The sequence below is a fragment of the Ranitomeya imitator genome, chromosome 8, assembly GCF_032444005.1.
Source record: "Ranitomeya imitator isolate aRanImi1 chromosome 8, aRanImi1.pri, whole genome shotgun sequence".
Taxonomy (NCBI): domain Eukaryota; kingdom Metazoa; phylum Chordata; class Amphibia; order Anura; family Dendrobatidae; genus Ranitomeya; species Ranitomeya imitator.
The window spans coordinates 16,920,590-16,943,911 of record NC_091289.1 but is presented as its reverse complement, the minus strand read 5'-3'; the positions used below and the strand labels follow the sequence as shown (position 1 = coordinate 16,943,911).

The 23,322-nt window shown below is 45.5% G+C and overlaps 1 protein-coding gene across 1 annotated transcript in view; it reads right to left on the bottom strand.

The window, feature by feature from the left end:
* Positions 1-1,560: 1,560 nt before the first annotated feature.
* The window catches only part of LHFPL4 (LHFPL tetraspan subfamily member 4), a 94,332-nt gene continuing 72,570 nt past the window's right edge, over positions 1,561-23,322 (bottom strand). The window contains exons 2-3 of the mRNA XM_069736440.1: positions 3,930-4,166; positions 1,561-2,300 (exon numbers count right to left, since the gene is read on the bottom strand). Of these exons, the coding sequence (XP_069592541.1) occupies positions 2,287-2,300; positions 3,930-4,166 (251 nt within the window). The 3' untranslated portion in view covers positions 1,561-2,286. The remainder of the gene's footprint in view (positions 2,301-3,929; positions 4,167-23,322) is intronic.

Below are 23,322 nucleotides of genomic sequence, written 5' to 3'. Positions count from 1 at the left end.
CAGACTGACTGACCTTCATTTCTTAAGGTAATTATGGCCACTTGTTTTTCTTTACTTAGCTGCTTTTTTCTTGCCATAATACAAATTCTAACAGTCTATTCAGTAGGACTATCAGCTGTGTATCCACCAGACTTCTGCTTAACACAACTGATGGTCCCAACCCCATTTATAAGGCAAGAAATCCCACTTATTAAACCTGACAGGGCACACCTGTGAAGTGAAAACCATTCCCGGTGACTACCTCTTGAAGCTCATCAAGAGAATGCCAAGAGTGTGCAAAGCAGTCATCAAAGCAAAAGGTGGCTACTTTGAAGAACCTAGAATATAAGACATAATTTCAGTTGTTTCACACTTTTTTTGTTAAGTATATAATTCCACATGTGTTAATTCATAGTTTTGATGCCTTCAGTGTGAATGTACAATTTTCATAGTCATGAAAATACAGAAAAATCTTAAAATTCTAGAGAAGGTGTGTCCAAACTGTTGGTCTGTACTGTATGTGTGTGTGTGTATATATATATATATATATATATATATATATATATATATATATATATATATATATATATACACACATACATACATACAATGTGTGTGTGTTATTCACATATAAATATTAAAGTTACAAGTCTCAGAAATTGGCAGCACAAGCCAATTTTTTTCACCCCTTTCATAAAAAAAGTAACTATACAAGTTTGGTATCACAGTAATCGTACTGACTTGGATAATCATATTGATAGTTTTTTCCTGATTTTATGATACACTCAACTTTTTTTTAAAGGAAAACTGTCAGCAGGAGTTTTTTATGTAATCTGACAGCAGCATGATGTAGGGGCAGAGACCCTGATTCCAGAAATGTGGCACTGTTTACTGGGTGCAGCAGTTGTGCTATTATCACAGTTTTCTCTGCTGCAGAGCTTGGAACGAAGAGCTGTGCATAACCCCCTCCCACACCCTCGATAGGCAGCTATATAATGTACACAGAAAGCAGCCAATCAGTGCTGGGAGTGTGGCTTGACCAGTAGGCACAAGACACCTAGTCCTGCAGTGATAATCTCCTGCTGATAAAACACTAATTGTGTTAAAACTGCCTCGTAAGTGACACAGTGCTAGAATCAGGCTCTCTTTCCCTACATCATACTGCTCTCAGATTACATAGCAAAAACCTGCAGTCAGATTCCATTTAAAAAGCTACCCTGACATAGATTATTTAGATGCAAGGCTAAGCTCAGTGATTGATGGATTATCAGATGCCGGATTAAAGGAATTTTACCCTCATTGCCTGCTCTTCTATTTACATAGGTAATTCTCTCCTCGGTCTATATGTTACATTGTACATAGATTTGGCCTTACCGATCCGCAGGACATATATTCAGATGGCGATGATGAGGCTTCGTGGACGTCACTAACCCTCCTGCCGCTGTTAACCCTTACATCATCCCTCCCTCCGCCCCTCGCTCAGCTTCCCCATAGATATAAAGACACCGCATTCAGCACTTCTGACTATGCCGTTATATAACAAGTCAAAAATTGCTTTTTTTTTCTTTTTTTTTTGTTACACTGTTGCGAGAAGTTTGTAGTGATCAATGTACATGTAAAAATAACCAATGAATAGTTTTCGTGGCCCGGCTGTACAAAAGGCATTTGCTGAGATCATCAGGCCCAAGCACGGTGTAGCCAAACATCAGCCCGTCAAGCGGTCTAAGAAGATATGTACAAAGTTTCTATTCCCATAGTCATGAAAAATCCTCTTTTTTTTTTTTCCAGGGTAGGGGATGGGTTAATTCCCCGTGGGATGTGGGACGGCGTCGATTCAGAAGAGGTATAAATGCTTTGATTTTTTTTTTTGTCTATACAAAATTGCGACAAGTTTCGTGATTGGTCCTTGCAGCAGCCTCTTGCGGGGGGGTATGAAAGAGTAAAAACCCTGCGGGGTGGAGCAAATGTCCTGGTTTCCTGTAAACTTTGTCCATCCTCGGTTGCAGATGAGGAAAAAAAGGAGCAGATCTTACTGCCATCGCTGGTTATCACATAGCAAAGAGGGGTTTTGGAGAGGGAAAAGGTGGGGGTGGGGGGGCTCGTAGTTGCGGCAGTGCAGGCACCGTCTTGTAGGAAGAATTGTCTTCAAGGCTAAGATGAAGATTTAATTGGATGGGTAATTCAAGGCAGTGTGGCAGAGGATGGCAATACAAGAAAAGGGTTAAGGATACCAAGAGGGTAGGATGGTGGCAGACTGGAGACATTCCTGCGTTGGTGAGGCTAGCATGGGTCCCCTTCAGGGTTCCTTTACTTTATGTCATCTGTTAAAACAAGAAAAGAGAATATTGATTTTAACATATCAGTATTTGTATCTGTATTAATAGAAATCACCTTTAAGGGGATCTGGCACTTGAAATTAAAATGTACTTTTTTTGCCTGGTGTAAATGCCGCTGTTCTCCTAAATCCGGCGATGTTTTTCTTTTTTACCTGCGCCTCTCCGTTCCTTAGATATGGCCCCATTTTCCCTGTATTTAAATCCAGTCTTGCTGCTAAGTGGGCGTGGTCTTCAAGTATTCTGTGAGGGGCGGTTTGCTGAAGACCACGCCCACTTAACTAAGAAGCTCAGACTTAGATACAGGAAAGAATAGTCCATATCTCAGGAACGGAGAGGCGCAGAAACAAAAGACAAACATCGCCGGATTCAGGAGAACAGCGCCATTTACACCAGGGAAAGAAAATACAGATTTAGGTAAATTAAGAGATCCTTTTTAGAGTCTATGTATCTTTGTACAATTTTTTTTTTTTTTTAACTTATTTAATTTTTTTTTTTTTTTTTTTTTTTTAGATTTATTCGCTTGAGATCAGGAGACACAAGGTTGGTTCCGGCATTGCGGCCCATATATGGATAAGTTAATGCAGCCATAGAGAACAGCGGGGGAGGGGGGTAAATAATTTAGAACTATACAGAAATAATGTAGAAACCATTAAAGAGTTTAACAGAACAACCACAGAGGCGACGACTTGTACTGTGCGGCTGACTCTTTGGTCCGTGCATTTGCCTACAGCCTGGAGCTGTCTGTTACAATCCAGACCAGGGGTGGAGATAGGGGCCCAAGAGGTAAGGGGCCACATCCACCTCCAAAGCAGGTGGAATTGTACACCATGATGAGCTATTGGGCTGCAGAGGGCCCATATATTGTTCCTGCCCCGGGGCCTCATCTGTCTGTGTCCACCAGTGACCCAGACAGATGTAGCAGTGCTCATAACACTGACATTGTAACCCTATACCAGGAAATGACAAAAAAAATGCAACTCTGTATCATGGCTGAAAGCTGAAAGAGCCTCAAATCCGAGTGACAAATACATAACAAGGTCTTAAGATGTAAAATAAATGAAGAAAGCAGGAAAACATGGCCACAGGGGTGACTCCAGGACAATATCCATCACTCCAGAATAGTATCCATCTTCAGGGTGTAATACACACGTCTGGCCACTGTGAGGCGCTATTAGCTTATGTGTAAGGACTAGAAAGAAGTTTGCAAAGTGTCAGAGAAACTTTCAGCGCTTGCTCCATTATTACAGGTGAACTTTCAATTCCCTTGCACTCTTGGCTGCTATCCTTGCAAACAAAGGACAAAGCATCTAATTTTTTTTTTCTAAATCATATAAGAAATAGACTAATAATAAAGGGTCCAGCAGATGACAGCCATATTTACTATTAGGGACCCTCTGATATGATTCAATAATTGGCCGCAGTGGACTGGGGAGAACTATGGTCAACACCGGCCCACCGTTCTTATTCCATACCCAAGGAGGGACGCCTCGCTCACTGTGATGTGGATCTTGTCCTTATTGGACGTTATATGTGAGTTTTCTTATCGGGGCCCCTACCCAGCAAAAGGCCGCCACCGTGGTACATGCAGCATTGTATACGCCGTCAGCTCTTTACCTTTGTTGTCTGCCTTAAGCTCTTCAAGAAGCAAATCATTCTGTCTGTTCCCCAATACGAAGGCCAGGAAGGAGAGAATGAGGGCGTTCAGTATCCCAATAATGGCCAATATGTAGGCCCAACGTACGGAGCAGTCTCCCAGGGAATATTTTCCAGTCTTGTCCCCGCACATGTCCCTGATCGTCTCTGCGTCCCATCCATCTGGGAATATCATGCAGGCAAGCACCAGGCACACAGCTGAAGAAAAGTAACAAGGAAAGTGTTAGGTTGTGCATGAATTCTGATAACTTCCCTGCTTCATATCCTGTACTGATCTTCAGTTACATCCTGTATTATACCCCAGAGCTGCACTCACTATTCTGCTGGTGCAGTCACTGTGTACATACATTACATTACTGATCCTGAGTTACATCCTGTATTATACCCCACAGCTGCACTCACAATTCTGCTGGTGCCGACACTGTGTACATACATTACATTACTGATCCTGAGTTACATCCTGTATTATACCCCAGAGCTGCACTCACTATTCTGCTGGTGCAGTCACTGTGTACATACATTACATTACTGATCCTGAGTTACATCCTGTATTATACCCCACAGCTGCACTCACTATTCTGCTGGTGCCGACACTGTGTACATACATTACATTACTGATCCTGAGTTACATCCTGTATTATACCCCAGAGCTTCACTCACTATTCTGCTGGTGCAGTCACTGTGTACATACATTACATTACTGATCCTGAGTTACATCCTGTATTATACTCCAGAGCTGCATTCACTATTCTGCTGGTGCAGTCACTGTGCACATACATTACATTACTGATCCTGAGTTACATCCTGTATTATACTCCAGAGCTGCACTCACAATTCTGCTGGTGCCGGCACTGTGTACATACATTACATTACTGATCCTGAGTTACATCCTGTATTATACTCCAGAGCTGCATTCACTATTCTGCTGGTGCAGTCACTGTGTACATACATTACATTACTGATCCTGAGTTACATCCTGTATTATACTCCAGAGCTGCACTCACAATTCTGCTGGTGCCGGCACTGTGTACATACAATACATTACTGATCCTGAGTTACATCCTGTATTATACCCCAGAGCTGCACTCACTATTCTGCTGGTGCAGTCACTGTGTACATACATTACATTACTGATCCTGAGTTACATCCTGTATTATACCCCAGAGCTGCACTCACAATTCTGCTGGTGCCGGCACTGTGTACATACAATACATTACTGATCCTGAGTTACATCCTGTATTATACTCCAGAGCTGCACTCACTATTCTGCTGGTGCAGTCACCAAGTACATACATTACATTACTGATCCTGAGTTACATCCTGTATTATACCCCAGAGCTGCACTCACAATTCTGCTGGTGCCGGCACTGTGTACATACAATACATTACTGATCCTGAGTTACATCCTGTATTATACCCCAGAGCTGCACTCACTATTCTGCTGGTGCAGTCACTGTGTACATACAATACATTACTGATCCTGAGTTACATCCTGTATTATACTCCAGAGCTTCACTCACTATTCTGCTGGTGCAGTCACTGTGTACATACATTACTGATCCTGAGTTACATCCTGTATTATACTCCAGAGCTGCATTCACTATTCTGCTGGTGCAGTCACTGTGCACATACATTACATTACTGATCCTGAGTTACATCCTGTATTATACTCCAGAGCTGCACTCACAATTCTGCTGGTGCCGGCACTGTGTACATACAATACATTACTGATCCTGAGTTACATCCTGTATTATACTCCAGAGCTGCACTCACTATTCTGCTGGTGCAGTCACCAAGTACATACATTACATTACTGATCCTGAGTTACATCCTGTATTATACCCCAGAGCTGCACTCACAATTCTGCTGGTGCCGGCACTGTGTACATACAATACATTACTGATCCTGAGTTACATCCTGTATTATACCCCAGAGCTGCACTCACTATTCTGCTGGTGCAGTCACTGTGTACATACAATACATTACTGATCCTGAGTTACATCCTGTATTATACTCCAGAGCTTCACTCACTATTCTGCTGGTGCAGTCACTGTGTACATACATTACATTACTGATCCTGAGTTACATCCTGTATTATACTCCAGAGCTGCATTCACTATTCTGCTGGTGCAGTCACTGTGCACATACATTACATTACTGATCCTGAGTTACATCCTGTATTATACTCCAGAGCTGCACTCACAATTCTGCTGGTGCCGGCACTGTGTACATACAATACATTACTGATCCTGAGTTACATCCTGTATTATACCCCAGAGCTGCACTCACTATTCTGCTGGTGCAGTCACTGTGTACATACATTACATTACTGATCCTGAGTTACATCCTGTATTATACCCCAGAGCTGCACTCACAATTCTGCTGGTGCCGGCACTGTGTACATACAATACATTACTGATCCTGAGTTACATCCTGTATTATACTCCAGAGCTGCACTCACTATTCTGCTGGTGCAGTCACCAAGTACATACATTACATTACTGATCCTGAGTTACATCCTGTATTATACCCCAGAGCTGCACTCACAATTCTGCTGGTGCCGGCACTGTGTACATACAATACATTACTGATCCTGAGTTACATCCTGTATTATACCCCAGAGCTGCACTCACTATTCTGCTGGTGCAGTCACTGTGTACATACAATACATTACTGATCCTGAGTTACATCCTGTATTATACTCCAGAGCTGCACTCACAATTCTGCTGGTGCCGGCACTGTGTACATACAATACATTACTGATCCTGAGTTACATCCTGTATTATACCCCAGAGCTGCACTCACTATTCTGCTGGTGCAGTCACTGTGTACATACATTACATTACTGATCCTGAGTTACATCCTGTATTATACCCCAGAGCTGCACTCACAATTCTGCTGGTGCCGGCACTGTGTACATACAATACATTACTGATCCTGAGTTACATCCTGTATTATACTCCAGAGCTGCACTCACTATTCTGCTGGTGCAGTCACCAAGTACATACATTACATTACTGATCCTGAGTTACATCCTGTATTATACCCCAGAGCTGCACTCACAATTCTGCTGGTGCCGGCACTGTGTACATACAATACATTACTGATCCTGAGTTACATCCTGTATTATACCCCAGAGCTGCACTCACTATTCTGCTGGTGCAGTCACTGTGTACATACAATACATTACTGATCCTGAGTTACATCCTGTATTATACTCCAGAGCTTCACTCACTATTCTGCTGGTGCAGTCACTGTGTACATACATTACTGATCCTGAGTTACATCCTGTATTATACTCCAGAGCTGCATTCACTATTCTGCTGGTGCAGTCACTGTGCACATACATTACATTACTGATCCTGAGTTACATCCTGTATTATACTCCAGAGCTGCACTCACAATTCTGCTGGTGCCGGCACTGTGTACATACAATACATTACTGATCCTGAGTTACATCCTGTATTATACTCCAGAGCTGCACTCACTATTCTGCTGGTGCAGTCACCAAGTACATACATTACATTACTGATCCTGAGTTACATCCTGTATTATACCCCAGAGCTGCACTCACAATTCTGCTGGTGCCGGCACTGTGTACATACAATACATTACTGATCCTGAGTTACATCCTGTATTATACCCCAGAGCTGCACTCACTATTCTGCTGGTGCAGTCACTGTGTACATACAATACATTACTGATCCTGAGTTACATCCTGTATTATACTCCAGAGCTTCACTCACTATTCTGCTGGTGCAGTCACTGTGTACATACATTACATTACTGATCCTGAGTTACATCCTGTATTATACTCCAGAGCTGCATTCACTATTCTGCTGGTGCAGTCACTGTGCACATACATTACATTACTGATCCTGAGTTACATCCTGTATTATACTCCAGAGCTGCACTCACAATTCTGCTGGTGCCGGCACTGTGTACATACAATACATTACTGATCCTGAGTTACATCCTGTATTATACCCCAGAGCTGCACTCACTATTCTGCTGGTGCAGTCACTGTGTACATACATTACATTACTGATCCTGAGTTACATCCTGTATTATACCCCAGAGCTGCACTCACAATTCTGCTGGTGCCGGCACTGTGTACATACAATACATTACTGATCCTGAGTTACATCCTGTATTATACTCCAGAGCTGCACTCACTATTCTGCTGGTGCAGTCACCAAGTACATACATTACATTACTGATCCTGAGTTACATCCTGTATTATACCCCAGAGCTGCACTCACAATTCTGCTGGTGCCGGCACTGTGTACATACAATACATTACTGATCCTGAGTTACATCCTGTATTATACCCCAGAGCTGCACTCACTATTCTGCTGGTGCAGTCACTGTGTACATACAATACATTACTGATCCTGAGTTACATCCTGTATTATACTCCAGAGCTGCACTCACAATTCTGCTGGTGCCGGCACTGTGTACATACAATACATTACTGATCCTGAGTTACATCCTGTATTATACCCCAGAGCTGCACTCACTATTCTGCTGGTGCAGTCACTGTGTACATACATTACATTACTGATCCTGAGTTACATCCTGTATTATACTCCAGAGCTGCACTCACTATTCTGCTGGTGCAGTCACTGTGCACATACATTACTGATCCTGAGTTACATCCTGTACTATACTCCAGAGCTGCACTCACTATTCTGCTGGTGCAGTCACTGTGTACATACATTACATTACTGATCTTGAGTTACATCCTGTATTATACCCCAGAGCTGCGCTCACTATTCTGCTGGTGCAGTCACTGTGTACATACATTACATTACTGATCCTGAGTTACCTCCTGTATTATACTCCAGAGCTGCACTCACTATTCTGCTAGTGCAGTCACTGTGTACATACATTACTGATCCTGAGTTACAACCTGTATTATACTCCAGAGCTGCACTCACAATTCTGCTGGTGCCGGCACTGTGTACATACAATACATTACTGATCCTGAGTTACGTCCTGTATTATACCCCAGAGCTGCACTCACAATTCTGCTGGTGCAGTCACTATGTACATACATTACATTACTGATCCTGAGTTACATCCTGTATTATACCCCAGAGCTGCTCTCACTATTCTGCTGGTGCAGTCACTGTGTACATACATTACATTACTGATCCTGAGTTACCTCCTGTATTATACTCCAGAGCTGCACTCACTATTCTGCTGGTGCAGTCACTGTGCACATACATTACTGATCCTGAGTTACATCCTGTATATACTCCAGAGCTGCACTCACTATTCTGCTGGTGCAGTCACTGTGTACATACATTACTGATCCTGAGTTACCTCCTGTATTATACTCCAGAGCTGCACTCACTATTCTGCTGGTGCAGTCACTGTGCACATACATTACTGATCCTGAGTTACCTCCTGTATTATACTCCAGAGCTGCACTCACTATTCTGCTGGTGCAGTCACTGTGTACATACATTACATTACTGATCCTGAGTTACATCCTGTATTATACTCCAGAGCTGCACTCACTATTCTGCTGGTGCAGTCACTGTGCACATAGATTACTGATCCTGAGTTACATCCTGTATTATACCCCAGAGCTGCGCTCACTATTCTGCTGGTGCAGTCACTGTGTACATACATTACATTACTGATCCTGAGTTACATCCTGTATTATACCCCAGAGCTGCGCTCACTATTCTGCTGGTGCAGTCACTGTGTACATACATTACATTACTGATCCTGAGTTACATCCTGTATTATACTCCAGAGCTGCACTCACTATTCTGCTGGTGCAGTCACTGTGTACATACATTACATTACTGATCCTGAGTTACATCCTGTATTATACCCCAGAGCTGCGCTCACCATTCTGCTGTTAATCCTGAGGTACATTCTGTATTATACAGTCACAACTTCAGAGATGAAATCACACATCATTCCTTGCTAACTTTTCAGACTTTGCTCTGGTCATTTCCATTCTGTAGTGTTTTCTTTGCCCCAGGTGATGTACACTCATATAATATAAACTACCCCCAACCTCATTATTGCAGCTCGGTTACCTGACAACAAGCAGCAGAATTATGAATGTGGCTCTAAAGTATAATACCGGACAGCGGATAATCTTGTCTTCCATAAGGCGGTCTCATCTTTGCATGCTTATAGCAGATGTTGTGATAAGATGCAGGTTTGGGTCTGAGGAAATTGTTCTGGAGTCAGCGCGGAGGGGACATGTGCCGCCCTGCTCACCTCTGATGGGCCTTCATTATAATGTACAGAGCCTGTGTGCTGTTATTACAGCCGCTCCCCATTCACTGCAGTGAGGTGCAATACCAGACACATCCTATTAACTATGGTGGCGCTATTTCTAGACAAAGCACCAATGATTGTGTTCTAATAGGAAGAGGTTCTGCAGTTGCTGAATATTTGTAATCTTTCCTACACACAGGACCTTATTGTATCCCAGTCCTCATATATACCGAAAAAGAAGATTTAGGATCTGCGTAAAGAAAATAACTCATCAAGCGGAATATTCCTGCAGGTTTAGTTACAGCTCCGATTCCTCTGCTGCAAATTAGCAGTTTAATGAAAAGCGCAGTCCCCAGACGCTGGCGGCGACCTGCAGACACCTCCAGATTTAGGACTCGCTGCCGCCCAGAATCTATTTACCTGTAATATCTCTCTCACCATCAGGCCCTTGGGGCCGACCGCACCATTAACTCATTGTTCCTTATAGAATCAGAGATTTGTTCCTAGAAATGCAGAGTAATATAATATGTGCGATACATAAAGGTTTAGCGCCCTCGTCCGGGAATACGCTACATTTAAAGAGTAACCTTCCTTTTAATTATTATGTCATTAATCAATAATAAACCTGAATATAAGTAACTTTGTAATATATCTTATCAGAGAAATCTGCTGCTTTCTCCGCCAGGACTGATCAGTCATTATCAATCCAGGGGTAAAAGCTGGAAAACCTGTATTCTGTGAAAACAACATCTCCACATTACTGAGGTGACAGTTGGTGCTTCTAAGGACAACGGGGAGGAGCTAAAGGCAGAAAACAGACTCTGCCACAAGGACCATAGAACTTTATGAGCACCAACTGTCACCTCAGTAATGGGAAAGTCGCTATTCACTCAAGGCACATTTTACCTGTGAATTCAGAATGGAAGTCCAGAAGGAGAAAGAAGCAGATTTCTCCCGGCGCTTACTGTTTCTGGTAGAACTTCAAGTGTTTATAGGACCCTGCTAGTACTACCACTCCCATCATCATACCAGTGTATCTATACTTCCCTATCAATCTATGCATTTCTCTATTCATTTGTCTATCCATCCCTCTGTCTATCCATCTGTTCTTCCATCCATCCCTGTCAATCCATCAATTCCTCTGTCCATCCATCCCTCTATCCATCCATCTGTCCATCCATCCATCTGTCCATATATCCCTGTATCCATCCATCCCTCTGTCCAGCCGTCCATCCATCTATCCCTCCGTCCATCCCTCTATCCATCCATCTATCCCTCCCTCTGTCCATCCATACATCAGTCTATCCATCCATCCAGCCGTCCAGCTCTGTCTATCCATTCATCCCACTGTCCGTCCATCCCTCTTATCCATCCATCTCTCTATCCATTCATCCCTCTGTCCAGCCGTACATCTATCCCTCCGTCCATCCCTCTATCCCTCCGTCCATCCTTCTATCCCTCCGTCCATCCTTTTATCCCTCCGTCCATCCTTCTATCCCTCCGTCCATCCTTCTATCCCTCTGTCTATCCCTCTATCCCTCCGTCCATCCATCTATCCCTCCGTCCATCCCTCTATCCATCCATCTATCCCTCCCTCTGTCCATCCATACATCAGTCTATCCATCCATCCAGCCGTCCAGCTCTGTCTATCCATTCATCCCACTGTCCGTCCATCCCTCTTATCCATCCATCTCTCTATCCATTCATCCCTCTGTCCAGCCGTCCATCCATCTATCCCTCCGTCCATCCCTCTATCCATCCATCTATCCCTCCCTCTGTCCATCCATACATCAGTCTATCCATCCATCCAGCCGTCCAGCTCTGTCTATCCATTCATCCCACTGTCCGTCCATCCCTCTTATCCATCCATCTCTCTATCCATTCATCCCTCTGTCCAGCCGTACATCTATCCCTCCGTCCATCCCTCTATCCCTCCGTCCATCCCTCTATCCCTCCGTCCATCCTTCTATCCCTCCGTCCATCCTTCTATCCCTCCGTCCATCCTTTTATCCCTCCGTCCATCCTTTTATCCCTCCGTCCATCCTTTTATCCCTCCGTCCATCCTTCTATCCCTCCGTCCATCCCTCCGTCCATCCTTCTATCCCTCCGTCCATCCCTCTATCCCTCTGTCATCCATCCATCTATCTATCCTCCCACCTACCTATCAGTATCGCTTCCACCCCGTCACACATTATGTCCTGCCTCGCTTTCCACCTTATTTTTGTATGTATTGTGGTCTAGCAGTGACTACCAAGGTCGTCCTCGTTCTGTACTTTCTGCTTTTATGCTTTTTTTCCCCCAGACTTTGTTTTAGATTTGCAATGTCGTCTAAAACCCCCGGCGTCATTTATCAAGCCCTATAAAGTGATGGCCCTATAAAGGGGCCGCACATCTCTGCCGCTGCCTGATTAATGATTCCTGGAAACGTCTCGCTTGTTACATCCGCAGACGATCAAACAAATTTGTCTTGTTCATTTTAGGACTTGGTAATTCCAAGTCCCTGACCCTTTCTCAACATTCTCTGGGGAGTTTTTTTTTGCAATTATTTGTGGTCATATCCTTTGAGCTTCCTCTTCAGAAATCAATAAGTTACTAAATAGCTGCAGTTTGAGTCCAAAGGAAACCTGATCGCCCCCTGCTGGACGCTGTAGGATCTACATGGCGAATAGTCCATCTGCAAACTGACCAAATGATCAAGGACAAAAAAAAAACCTTAAGGACCCCTTGCATTTGCATAATAGAGCACAAACACATTAGCTATACTACATTGACTTGCCTTTCTCCTATGCAAAAGCTGGTTCCATTTGCACCACTACTACCAGGGCATACAATACTGCCACCAGACCGGCTCCAATAAACAAAACTACCCCCGGAGTCTCCCCTATAATCAATACTGCCAGCAGAATGCATTCTTCATACAGCCAATGAGGTAATACAAATCTACCACTAGGGGGAGCTCTGGAAATACATAGAGTTCTTATTGATGTCAATGAAACATATGCTGCTAGCTCCACCTAGTGGCAACCATCAGTAGCATTTTACAGGAAATTTGCTTGCTTTTACGACTCTTCCATTCCAATTTGTGGAAGCATGCATGGAATAAAATGCTTAAAGTGTCATAGAAATTTTTTTTGCCATCATTGTACATTATCGGTTCTTAGTGTACGACTAGGAGAGATTGCAATGCTCAGGATGGAAATAATAAAGGGTCTTATTCACTGACAGCAAGCAACAGAGGCACCGACTCCTTTAAAGCCCCTGTAATGGGGCGACAACCCCTTTAAAGCCACCGCTGCTATAGGATCTTGGTCGTCTTTCATCCCTAGCATTGTACAATTGGTTGGATCAGAGGCGCTCGCGCGCAGCCCAGGGCCCTGGGTGGATTCACCAGTAAATCTCCCAGCAGCAGATAGACTCTCTCTATGGAGAAGCTGAGGTTCTGCAGCCATTGTTTCCTGCTCTGGGACACCGCTCTATCCAGCTCATTTACTCTGATGATCTGCGGAGGGTTTTCTGCTGTACACAGAGGTCCTGCGGTCATTTATTGTAAAGCAGCAGATAGAACTGTGGCTGGAGGAGGACAGAGCAGAACATACATCAGAGGAGGAGGCCATTAACTCCACTCTTCCTTAAAGTAACCGTATTGGCAGAAGTTTAATGCAGATGGAGTGAGCGGCGGCTGTGTCCATCCATTACTCCGCGAGTCGAGACATTTGATTGCTAACCATACAGAACACGCCATTAGCGATCGGGATGGATTTACTATGGGGAAACGGAATAACACCCCCCATCTACACGTACTGGGCAAACATCAATAAATACTTCAGTCTTCCAAGTTGAAAGTAGATATTCAGCCTTCAGGGTCATATTTTTTTATTTCATAGTAATTTCCTAATATCTTTCTTGCAATTTATGCTTTTTTTTTCTTAATACAGAGCTCCGAATTCGTCCACATAAACAGTGTTCTATTCTAGAAAGCCGCCACTAGAGGGAGCTCACTGCATACAGTTTTCATACCCGGCTCAATGATAAACCTGTATACAGTGAGCTCCCTCTAGTGGTGGCTTCTGGTATCTACAATGTGAATTCTATGTCTGTGCAGGTAAATTGGAGCTCGATATCAGAAAAATAGTTGATATATTAACAAATTAATCATGGCAGAATTTTTATTCTTTTTTTTTATTAAAATAACATTATGTTGTTCAATGGACACGTTTGGTTGCCTCATGACAGATTGCAAATAAAGGATCTTGTTTTAACCCTTCAGACGCCCCCTCAAATGCAGTCCATAGTATTGAGGGAATTGGGGTAAAGAGCTGATCTACCTGTCATTATATGTTTGCATGTTCCTTTTTATGGCTTAAAAGATCATTGTAAGTGCTCCAAAACCTCCTAAGTCACCAAAACATCAGTATATAGTATAAAGAAGATTGGGAGGAGGGGGATGCAGCTGCATAGTAGGAGCACATGCTGTGAGAGGGGACGGGGAGCAGCACCCATCATTACACATTTTCATGTTCCTTACTTCCAGCAGTCTTGCAGTTCACCAAATATCTCTCTAAATAGCATTATATAGCCGATAGGGAGGAGGGGGATGCAGCTGCAGTTTCTATTTTAATTGTTCTCATTTTTTACGTTTCTGGCTTCAATTCAGAGATCATTTACCTGTTAATTATCAGAGGAAATATCCCCGGTCTGTATATTCTAGTCCTATGATGCGGACTGTGGTCAGGCGGAGCCGGGGCTGTCAGTGCTCGGAAAGGTCACAGTGGAGCCGCATTGATCGTTGTCATAACACGTGATGGATCTATCGCTTGCTGCTTCCATCCTAGCCTGAGAATGAGATGTCTCCCGCCGTCTCCGGCCTGACTTTTATAACTAATTAGCGCATTTATTACTTCTCATACTGGAGCCTCCGGAGTCAGCGGCCTGACAGGCATAATTATCATGTAATTATCTTTGTTCTTTACCTTCAGTGACCGGACCCACCCCAGCACACCGCAAAATCCATGGAGGGTGCGGATATAGCCGAAAGAATATAAATATATATGTTTACTAACAAACATAAAGTTAATAAAAGTCTGATGCCAAATTAGTACAGATTCTGCCAAATGGCTCCATAGTTCTATCTGATGACAAGAAAACTGGAAAACAGGCGACTTATAATATGATACAGTCACATATCCACACACTGCTGATCAATTATCATCTATCCAACCAACCAATATCCATCTATCTACTATTCCTGCATTTTATAAGTATATTAACTGTATTCTATATTGCTTTAATGCAGTTAATATTTCACATATTCAATGATTGCAGACATCTGGGCGCTTGCAGAGTCACCTTTGGTTTGTATATTATGCAGTCACAGCAGCTTGCACCTGTTCACACTTTATTCTGGCGGGAGGCGCTGGTCAGTGTTTTTTGTATTATACCTTTGGTGGTGGCGGCGGCGGCGGCGGCCTCCATATTAGATAGACTTCCATATAACATGTACCACGATGGCTTCGCAGAGCACGGACCGGCCGGCGGCTCTCCTGAGCAGAGCGTGACAGCTGCATAGAAATACTGTCACGCTCGGGTCAGGAGAGCCGCCGGCCGGTCCGTGCTCTGCGGTGTGATCGTCGTCCGTGTTATACGGCTGTCTGACCGCCCCATCATCCTAAAGGCTCATTCAGACGTCCATGCACATCGGCCTGAGATCGGATCACTAATGTACAGACTGGTTTTCAGTCTCCTGACCCGAGCCCGGCAGCTTCATGTATTTCTACGGCGCTGTCCTGCTCCGGTCGGGAGGGCCGCCGGCCAGTCCTTGCATTCAAATTGGATCTCAGCCCAAAGCGCACAGACGTCTGAAGGAGCCTCAAGGCTGTTTTTAATTAGTGCTCGATCCTACCTGCCTGTTATATTTGTAGCTTTTGTCCCGGGGGAGGCACATCTGATCATTACAGAACCAAAAACACATGGGCTACTTGCATAGTGAACAAGTCTGTAGAAACCTGTTCACACACCACCAAGGAACTTTAAAACACAAAAACGCACAGAGAGGTAAAAAATACTCTGTTGTAAAAAAAGTCACAGTAAATAAGCAAGTGCTAGTCAAAAAATGAAAAAATACAGGGTATTTAGTTAATACGTTTTTTTGCAAAAAAATGTATGTTAAGCTGCTCCACCAATCGCCAAGGTATACCCATAATAGAGCAGTCCTGTCTAATGTATATAATCCCCATCTGATGTATTTAAAAACCTGATCATCTGTATAGTACTATATACTCTATATATAATCTCTACCTGATGTATTTAAAAACCTGATCATCTGTATAGTACTATATACTCTATATATAATCTCTATCTGATGTATTTAAAAACCTGATCATCTGTATAGTACTATACAGATGATCAGGTTTTTAAATACATCAGATAGGGATTATATACATTAGATAGGACTGCTCTATTATGGGTATACCTTGGCGATTGGTGGAGCAGCTTAACATACATTTTTTTGCAAAAAAACGTATTAACTAAATACCCTGTATTTTTTTCATTTTTTGACTAGCACTTGCTTATTTACTGTGACTTTTTTACAACAGATTATTTTTTGACCTCTCTGTGCGTTTTTGTGTTTTCTTATTAGCTATAACTGTAGGGGAAAAAAAGACCACAACGACTTCACCTTCATACAGTCTGATCAGAATGGTCAGCTAAGAACCTCATGTCCATGTTTGTACATTTTGCTGATCCTGGAGTGGATGAATGTGTGATTTTTGGATGTGCGGTTCTGGTCTTTTATGGCATCAGAGACCAGTCGCCTTGTTGTGGCCGGTGGGCTCTCATTTTGTGCGCTAAGTATCTTCATTTTCTAAGTCTATTGTATACAGCAGTAATGCAGTCTATAGATCATATAGTCCACGTCTGCACATCATAGCACTCAGAGGCTGCCGTATGTTTTATTTTATAGATACATTGATATTTCTGTCGATTCGTGAATTTCAGTCATTTTCTCTCTAATCTCTTGCATTTCTATTGCATTTTCAGGAGCACCCGGGGGTCTTCCATTCCGAGTAGAGCCCACCACTTTAACAATATCTTTGCTTTGCCTACAATTGTATGAATACAGATAACATATTGCAGAATAAAACTGTCCCAGTGAATGGAAATGTGAGCGCTCAGGAGCTAAAATGAGTAATTAGTAATCTGCCGATGCCTCGCGCCTCTACAGCTTAGGATATAAAGCCACAATAATATACCCCATTAAACAGCAGGGTAAGAAACTTCCTTAAGGCTTAATAACATGTATCAGTCAGCCTGTCAGATGTGCCTGGGATGTGAAGACTTACCAGGCAGCAATATAACTTCTACCACAAAGATAAGATCCCATTTTATTTTAGACCTATGAAGATGGCGATAATAAAGTGCTTAGTGTCAATGTGAAAATAAATGGATTTTTAAAAATCTTAATAGATCCATTTTTCGACCCGTTTCCTTTTTTTCTGAGCGCCAATTTCTCTACATAGACAGATTTAAATTTAAAATTTCTCGTTACCGACAATCACCACTAGGAGGAGCTCAAGCGCCTACTATGTATTCATACAAATACGACCGTATGGAGTGAGCTCCCTCTAGTGGTGACTGCAGGGAGGGAGAATTTGTAAATGTAACTTTGTCTATGCAGTAGATTTGGAGCTCTGGATCAGAAAACCTAAGCTCATGTTCAAGTTCCCATTGAGGACTATAAAGTAGAAAAGTAAAAAAAAAAAAATTAAAAAAATACTGAGAAATATATATAAAGAACATAACATTATGAACCGCTTCTTTTTCCCAGTTATAAAAAAAAGCATAATCAGTAAATCTCCGTCCGCAAAAGTCCAATCTATCAAAATATAAATTCCGTTTAACCCATAAGCTATTAGAAAAGTTGAAAAGACAAAATTACATTTTTTGAGTCTCTGCGCTGCCCTCAAAAAGGCAATAAAAAGAGGTCAAAACGTTCCATTACCCCAAAATGGCATCAATAATATACTCAAAATCGACACGTAAAAAAAAAAAAAAATTACAGAAGCCTATCTACAAAAAAAAAAACGAAATTACTGGGTTGTCAAAAATGAATGGTAACACGAGCCAATTTCTCTATCGCCTTTCATTGGGGGACACAGGAACCATGGGTGTATGCTGCTGCCACTAGGAGGCTGACACTATGCAAATAAAAAAGTTAGCTCCTCCTCTGCAGTGTACACCCTACCGACAGGAAGTAGGATATTCAGTTTAGCTTAGTGTCAGTAGGAGGTGGACACGGGTCTTTCATTAGACCCTTATCTACCTCAATGTGCGTCGTTTCTTTTCAGGTTTCCGGAGGGATACAGGGTGAGCAGTCACACCTGTACTCCCACAATACGGACTATGAGTACGGCGTGTACTGCCACCCCGTATCCTCATAGATCCCTCTCCAGGACCAAGATCCTAGCACACAAGCGTGCTCAGAAGTCCGGTCCTGGCTCCGTCCCCCACCCACTCGCCCACCAGAGCCTGTCGGTTGGAGGAGACGAGGTCGTCCACCAGCTCCCTGGACGTCTGATATCTTCCCCGGATTGAGGTTAGTCAGAACGGCGTGGGATATTTTAGGTGAGTATTCCACATACCCCCCCATGCTGTTCCGCCTGAGAGCCTCCACTAATCCGGGGTGGTCACTGGAGCAGTCCTAGTTCAGTGCTGCGCAGTTTTTTCCCAGGCTGCCTTGGCCTGGTTGGCGCCTTATTGGCCCCACGCGTGGCAGCCGCGCTACTTTGGTGGCCGCATCTCTGAGCCTGGCTTATAGGTAACCACGCTGCCTTTTTCCTGCCGCACTGTGTTCTGACGCTGCGCCGCGGCCGTGCAGCCAGCCGCGCCATTTCCTCCCCCGGCGCTGCCCCCTTTCTGGCAGCCGCACCGGCTTCCTCCTGCAGCCGCACTTCTTTTCTATCACAGCGTGGCTGCCTTGCAGGCAGCCGCGCCGCTTTCTTGTGGCCGCACTTTCTCTCCCGCAGCGGCGGCCTTGCAGGCAACAGCGCCGCCTTCTCCTGCGGCCGCGCTGCGCCTGTATTTGCAAGGTCACCGCACCGTTTTTTCCCGACGACCGCGTCCCTCCCCGGCGGCCGCCGGCCCCAAATTTAGGCCCCGGCTTCTTCTGGGGCCTACTTCCGGCGCCGCGTCTCCTCACTTCCTTTCCCTCAGGCGGGCTTTTCTCCCGCCCGGCTTTCATCGGCGAGCTCCGCCCCCGGCGCCATCTTGGTGCACCTGGCCTGGCGGTTAGCCCCGCCCACTTTTTCCTGCGCCCCTGAAAGGGTTTTTTCGGCATCAGGACCACCTGGCGCTGGCTCCTCAAAGTGCATAGCCTGGCGTCCTCATCCCTTGCGGTTCAGCATTACAGCCGATCCCGGACAGAAGAGTGTCCCAGAAGTCTGCTCTGTCTGCCTGCACCCCTGCGTTAAGGACCATCGACATCATGGAGTGCAGCTTTCCATCCATCACCTGTTGTGAGTAGCTCTGATGCAGACCGACTCTCTCCTCTGCTTTCCTGTCCCCTAACCTTCTGGCTTCTTCAGGGGTTCCTTCGCCATGTCTAATCTTAAGGGAAGTCGCTTTTGTCCTCCCTCTTCTGGCTTAGTCTAACACTTTGCGTGTTCACCTTAGGCCCACCGCAGCGTCTGCCGTGAGTACCTCTGCACCGCAGACTGATACTCTCCCCTTCTGATTTTTTTTCCTCGGACCCGTTCGGTCTAATTTTAAGGGAGGTCGCTTCCGACCTCCTACCTTTTCTCAGGCAGGCCTGCAGCAACCCACATTATGCTCACCGCCCAGGACCCCCAACTGCTGCTCCGCCTCAGAGCAAAGTCCCCATCCTCTCTGTCTATCAGTAGCGGATCTCACACGGGTGTCCCAGATCCTTGTGTCCGTGCCTGATCGGTTGCCCCTGCAGACTTCCGTAGTAGCCAGCGGGTCGCAAGAAGCTCCGTCCAAGTCTTCTAATACAGGCCGCGAAAGATCCAGACATGAACGCCGGTCTGAGTTCTCTTCTTGGTCCATTTCGCCCCACGGTCCTTCTCTGTGGTCGACTTCCCCCTGGTCTTTCCCCCCGGAGTCAGGCGAGGCTTTCTCTGATGCGCCTTCAGAGGATAATTTAGGTCCGGATTCGAACCAAATCGCTAACATGAGGGATATGGTTCAAAGCCTCATTGGAGCGACCAATCAGACCTGTGGCATCAAAGATTCCTCTACGAAACCCGCAGATCAGGCGGTTTCGTTTAGACGGTCTAAACTCCCTCCCAAGGTATTTGCTCCTCATCCTGAATTCGAGGAGCGTCTGGCCAGAGAAAGAGCGAATTCGACCAGACGTTCTCAAGGAGACAAGCGTCTTGGAGTCTCATGTCTCTTTCCTCCGGATCTCATTGCCAACCAGAATGAGAGGCGTTAGAGAACGACCTCTCCCCCTGTGGATCCGTCGGCTGCTAGACTTGCCACCAACACAGTCCTTACGCTGTCCGGTGGGGCGGCTCTGAAAGATTCCATCGATATGATCATGGAATCCTTCGTGAAGTCGGCTTTCGAAACTGCCGCATCATCCCAATGCCCGGCTTTGGCTTCCACTTGGGTTTCGAAGTCTGTATCCGAGGGGCTAAACAACTCCATTGGGGCATTCAAGCTGGAGCTCCATCAGGCCGGCTGGCGGAACTTGCCACCCAGATTTCTCACGCCGGGGAATAATTTGGTCCCTGGACGTCGCGTCTTCTGCCGCATAGGCGCCCAGTAATGTTGTTGCCAGCCGTCGCACCGTTTTGGCTCAAGAGTCAAAGAAGTCCCTTACGAGCCTGCCTTTTAAAGGTTCACGTCCTTTCAGTTCCAAGCTGGACCAAATTATTAAGGACGCCACTGGCGGCACCAGTCCCCTTCTCCAGACCTCGTCTACTTCCCCTTAGGCGGCTACTTCGGTCTTTTCGACCTTTTTCGTAAGTTTTGCGGCATCAGATCCTTCTTCGCATCAGCAGAGGCCACAGGCACGTTAAGAGAAGAAGGTATTCTTTGACTCACTCTTTCCTGGTGTGCCCGCTACTCCTAAGGTGGATTCTCCAGGTCCTGGACTGGAAGTTCCACCTAGGCATGACCCACGACTAGACCCCAGCCCGTTTCTCAGGCTGGGCAACCGTCTTCTGTTCCTCAGGGACGTCTGGGTCTCCTCAGTAGAGGATGCATGGGCCAGGGCACTTGTATCCTCTAGATACAAAATCTTAATTTCACGGTCCTGGGATCGTTGTCTTCGAATCCCAACCTCCAAGAGACCCCGCTCTGGTCCCGGGTTTCTTTAGAGCCATTGTTTCCCTCCTTAAATCTGGGGTAATCGTTCCCGTCCCAGAACAGGAACGGTTCAACAGTTCACAGGCTTCTCTTCGAATCTTTTTGTACTGACAGAGGACGACAAGGTTCGTCCTAGTCCGGATCTCAATTTGCTGAACAGGAAGTTTCGTCAGAGACACTTCAGGATGATATTACCTCGTTCAGTAATCGCTTCCATGGAGGCTCAGGAATTTCGGCTTCAGGCTCCCGAAAGTCTATCCACCTTTCCCGACATTCTAGCCGTTGCAGGTGGCTCGTCAATAGGAAGAAGTTCCGTCTTGTTAAGCGCCTCGTATCTCCGGGCATGTTCTTCGACACTTGTCGGACCAGAGTCTTCCTTCCCGAAGACAGGATATCCCTCCTTTGTCAGGAAGTTCGCTTGCTCCTGGGTTTTCGGCTCCCCTCCTTTCCGATGGGCCTTAAAGGCCCTAAGGAGGTTAGTTGCAACATCGGAAGCAATTTTACCTTCGCCGTTTCATTCAAGACTTCTTCAGCAGGCTATTCTATCACAGGGGACATGTCTGTCTTCTCCCTGCATCGTCCGATCCGGTTTTTCTGGGTCAAACGGTTCCTCGACTGGTGGCCGAGGTCACTTCTCTTATGCCAGAGTGGATCCTTCACAGCATATCCTTCCTTCCAGTTCCCTGGCAGGTGGTGACGCCGGCCCGCTCGGCGGAAGCGCGGGGCTTTGCCTCCTGTTCTTTCAGGGTTGTTGGTCGGCGCAGGAGTCCTCTTTGCCGATCAATGTCCTCGAGTTCAGGATCATCTTTCTGTCTTTCCTTCACTGGGTAAGGATTCTCAGCAGCCTGCCAATTCGAATCCAGACAATGACACACCAGTGGCATGTCTACCACCAGGGGTGGACTTGGCGTTCTCTGGCCTCGGCCGAGATTCCAGGATCCTCCTTTGGACAGAGGCAACGGTCCTGGTGAGCTCTGCAGTGCATGTCCCCGGCGTGGACATTTAGGCCGCAAGGGCCTCGCGGCAGGGGAATGGCCCTTCAGGAGGTTTCCTATCGGATTGCTCTTCCATGGGGGACTCCAGTGGTGGACCTCATGGCGTCCTGATTGAACAGGAAGGCCCCTCGGGTCGGCCCAGGGTCCCGTGATCCTCTCGCAGTGGTGTCACTCTGGCCATTCCTTGGTTGCAGTTCGTGCTCCCCTATCGGTTCCCACGCCTTCCCTTGCTTTCCAAGCTGTCGAAAAAAGATCAAGGCTGGATGGGTGCCGGTCATTCTGATCGTCCCAGATTGGCCCAGGAGATCTTGATTTGCAGACATCGTCAATCTTCTCGCGGACACCCCGGGTGCCTTCCCAACGGACCCGATCTACTGTCTCAGGGTCCATTCTGCCACCCGAATTATCGGTCGCTCAGTTTAACGGCGTGGCTGTGGACTCCACAGTTCTAAGAGCGTCCGGTCTTTCGGCCCAGATGGGTCACTCTATAATCCAGGCTGGGAAGCCTTCGTCTTCTTCCAGGATCTACTATCGTACCTGGAAGGCTTACTTTCGTTGATGCGGGTCCAACCGCTTTTCACCTATGTCCTTTTTCCCTGCCTTCCATTTGGTTTTCCTTCAGGCAGGACTGGATTCGGGCTTTGCTCTCAGTTCCCTAAAGGGCCAGGTTCCTGCGCTCTTCTTCCCTTTTAAGAAGACGTTATCTTCTCAGCCACAGGTTGACCTTACTTCAAGTAGTAGCCCACGCGGTCCCTCCGTACAGGGCCTCTGTGGATTCATGGGGT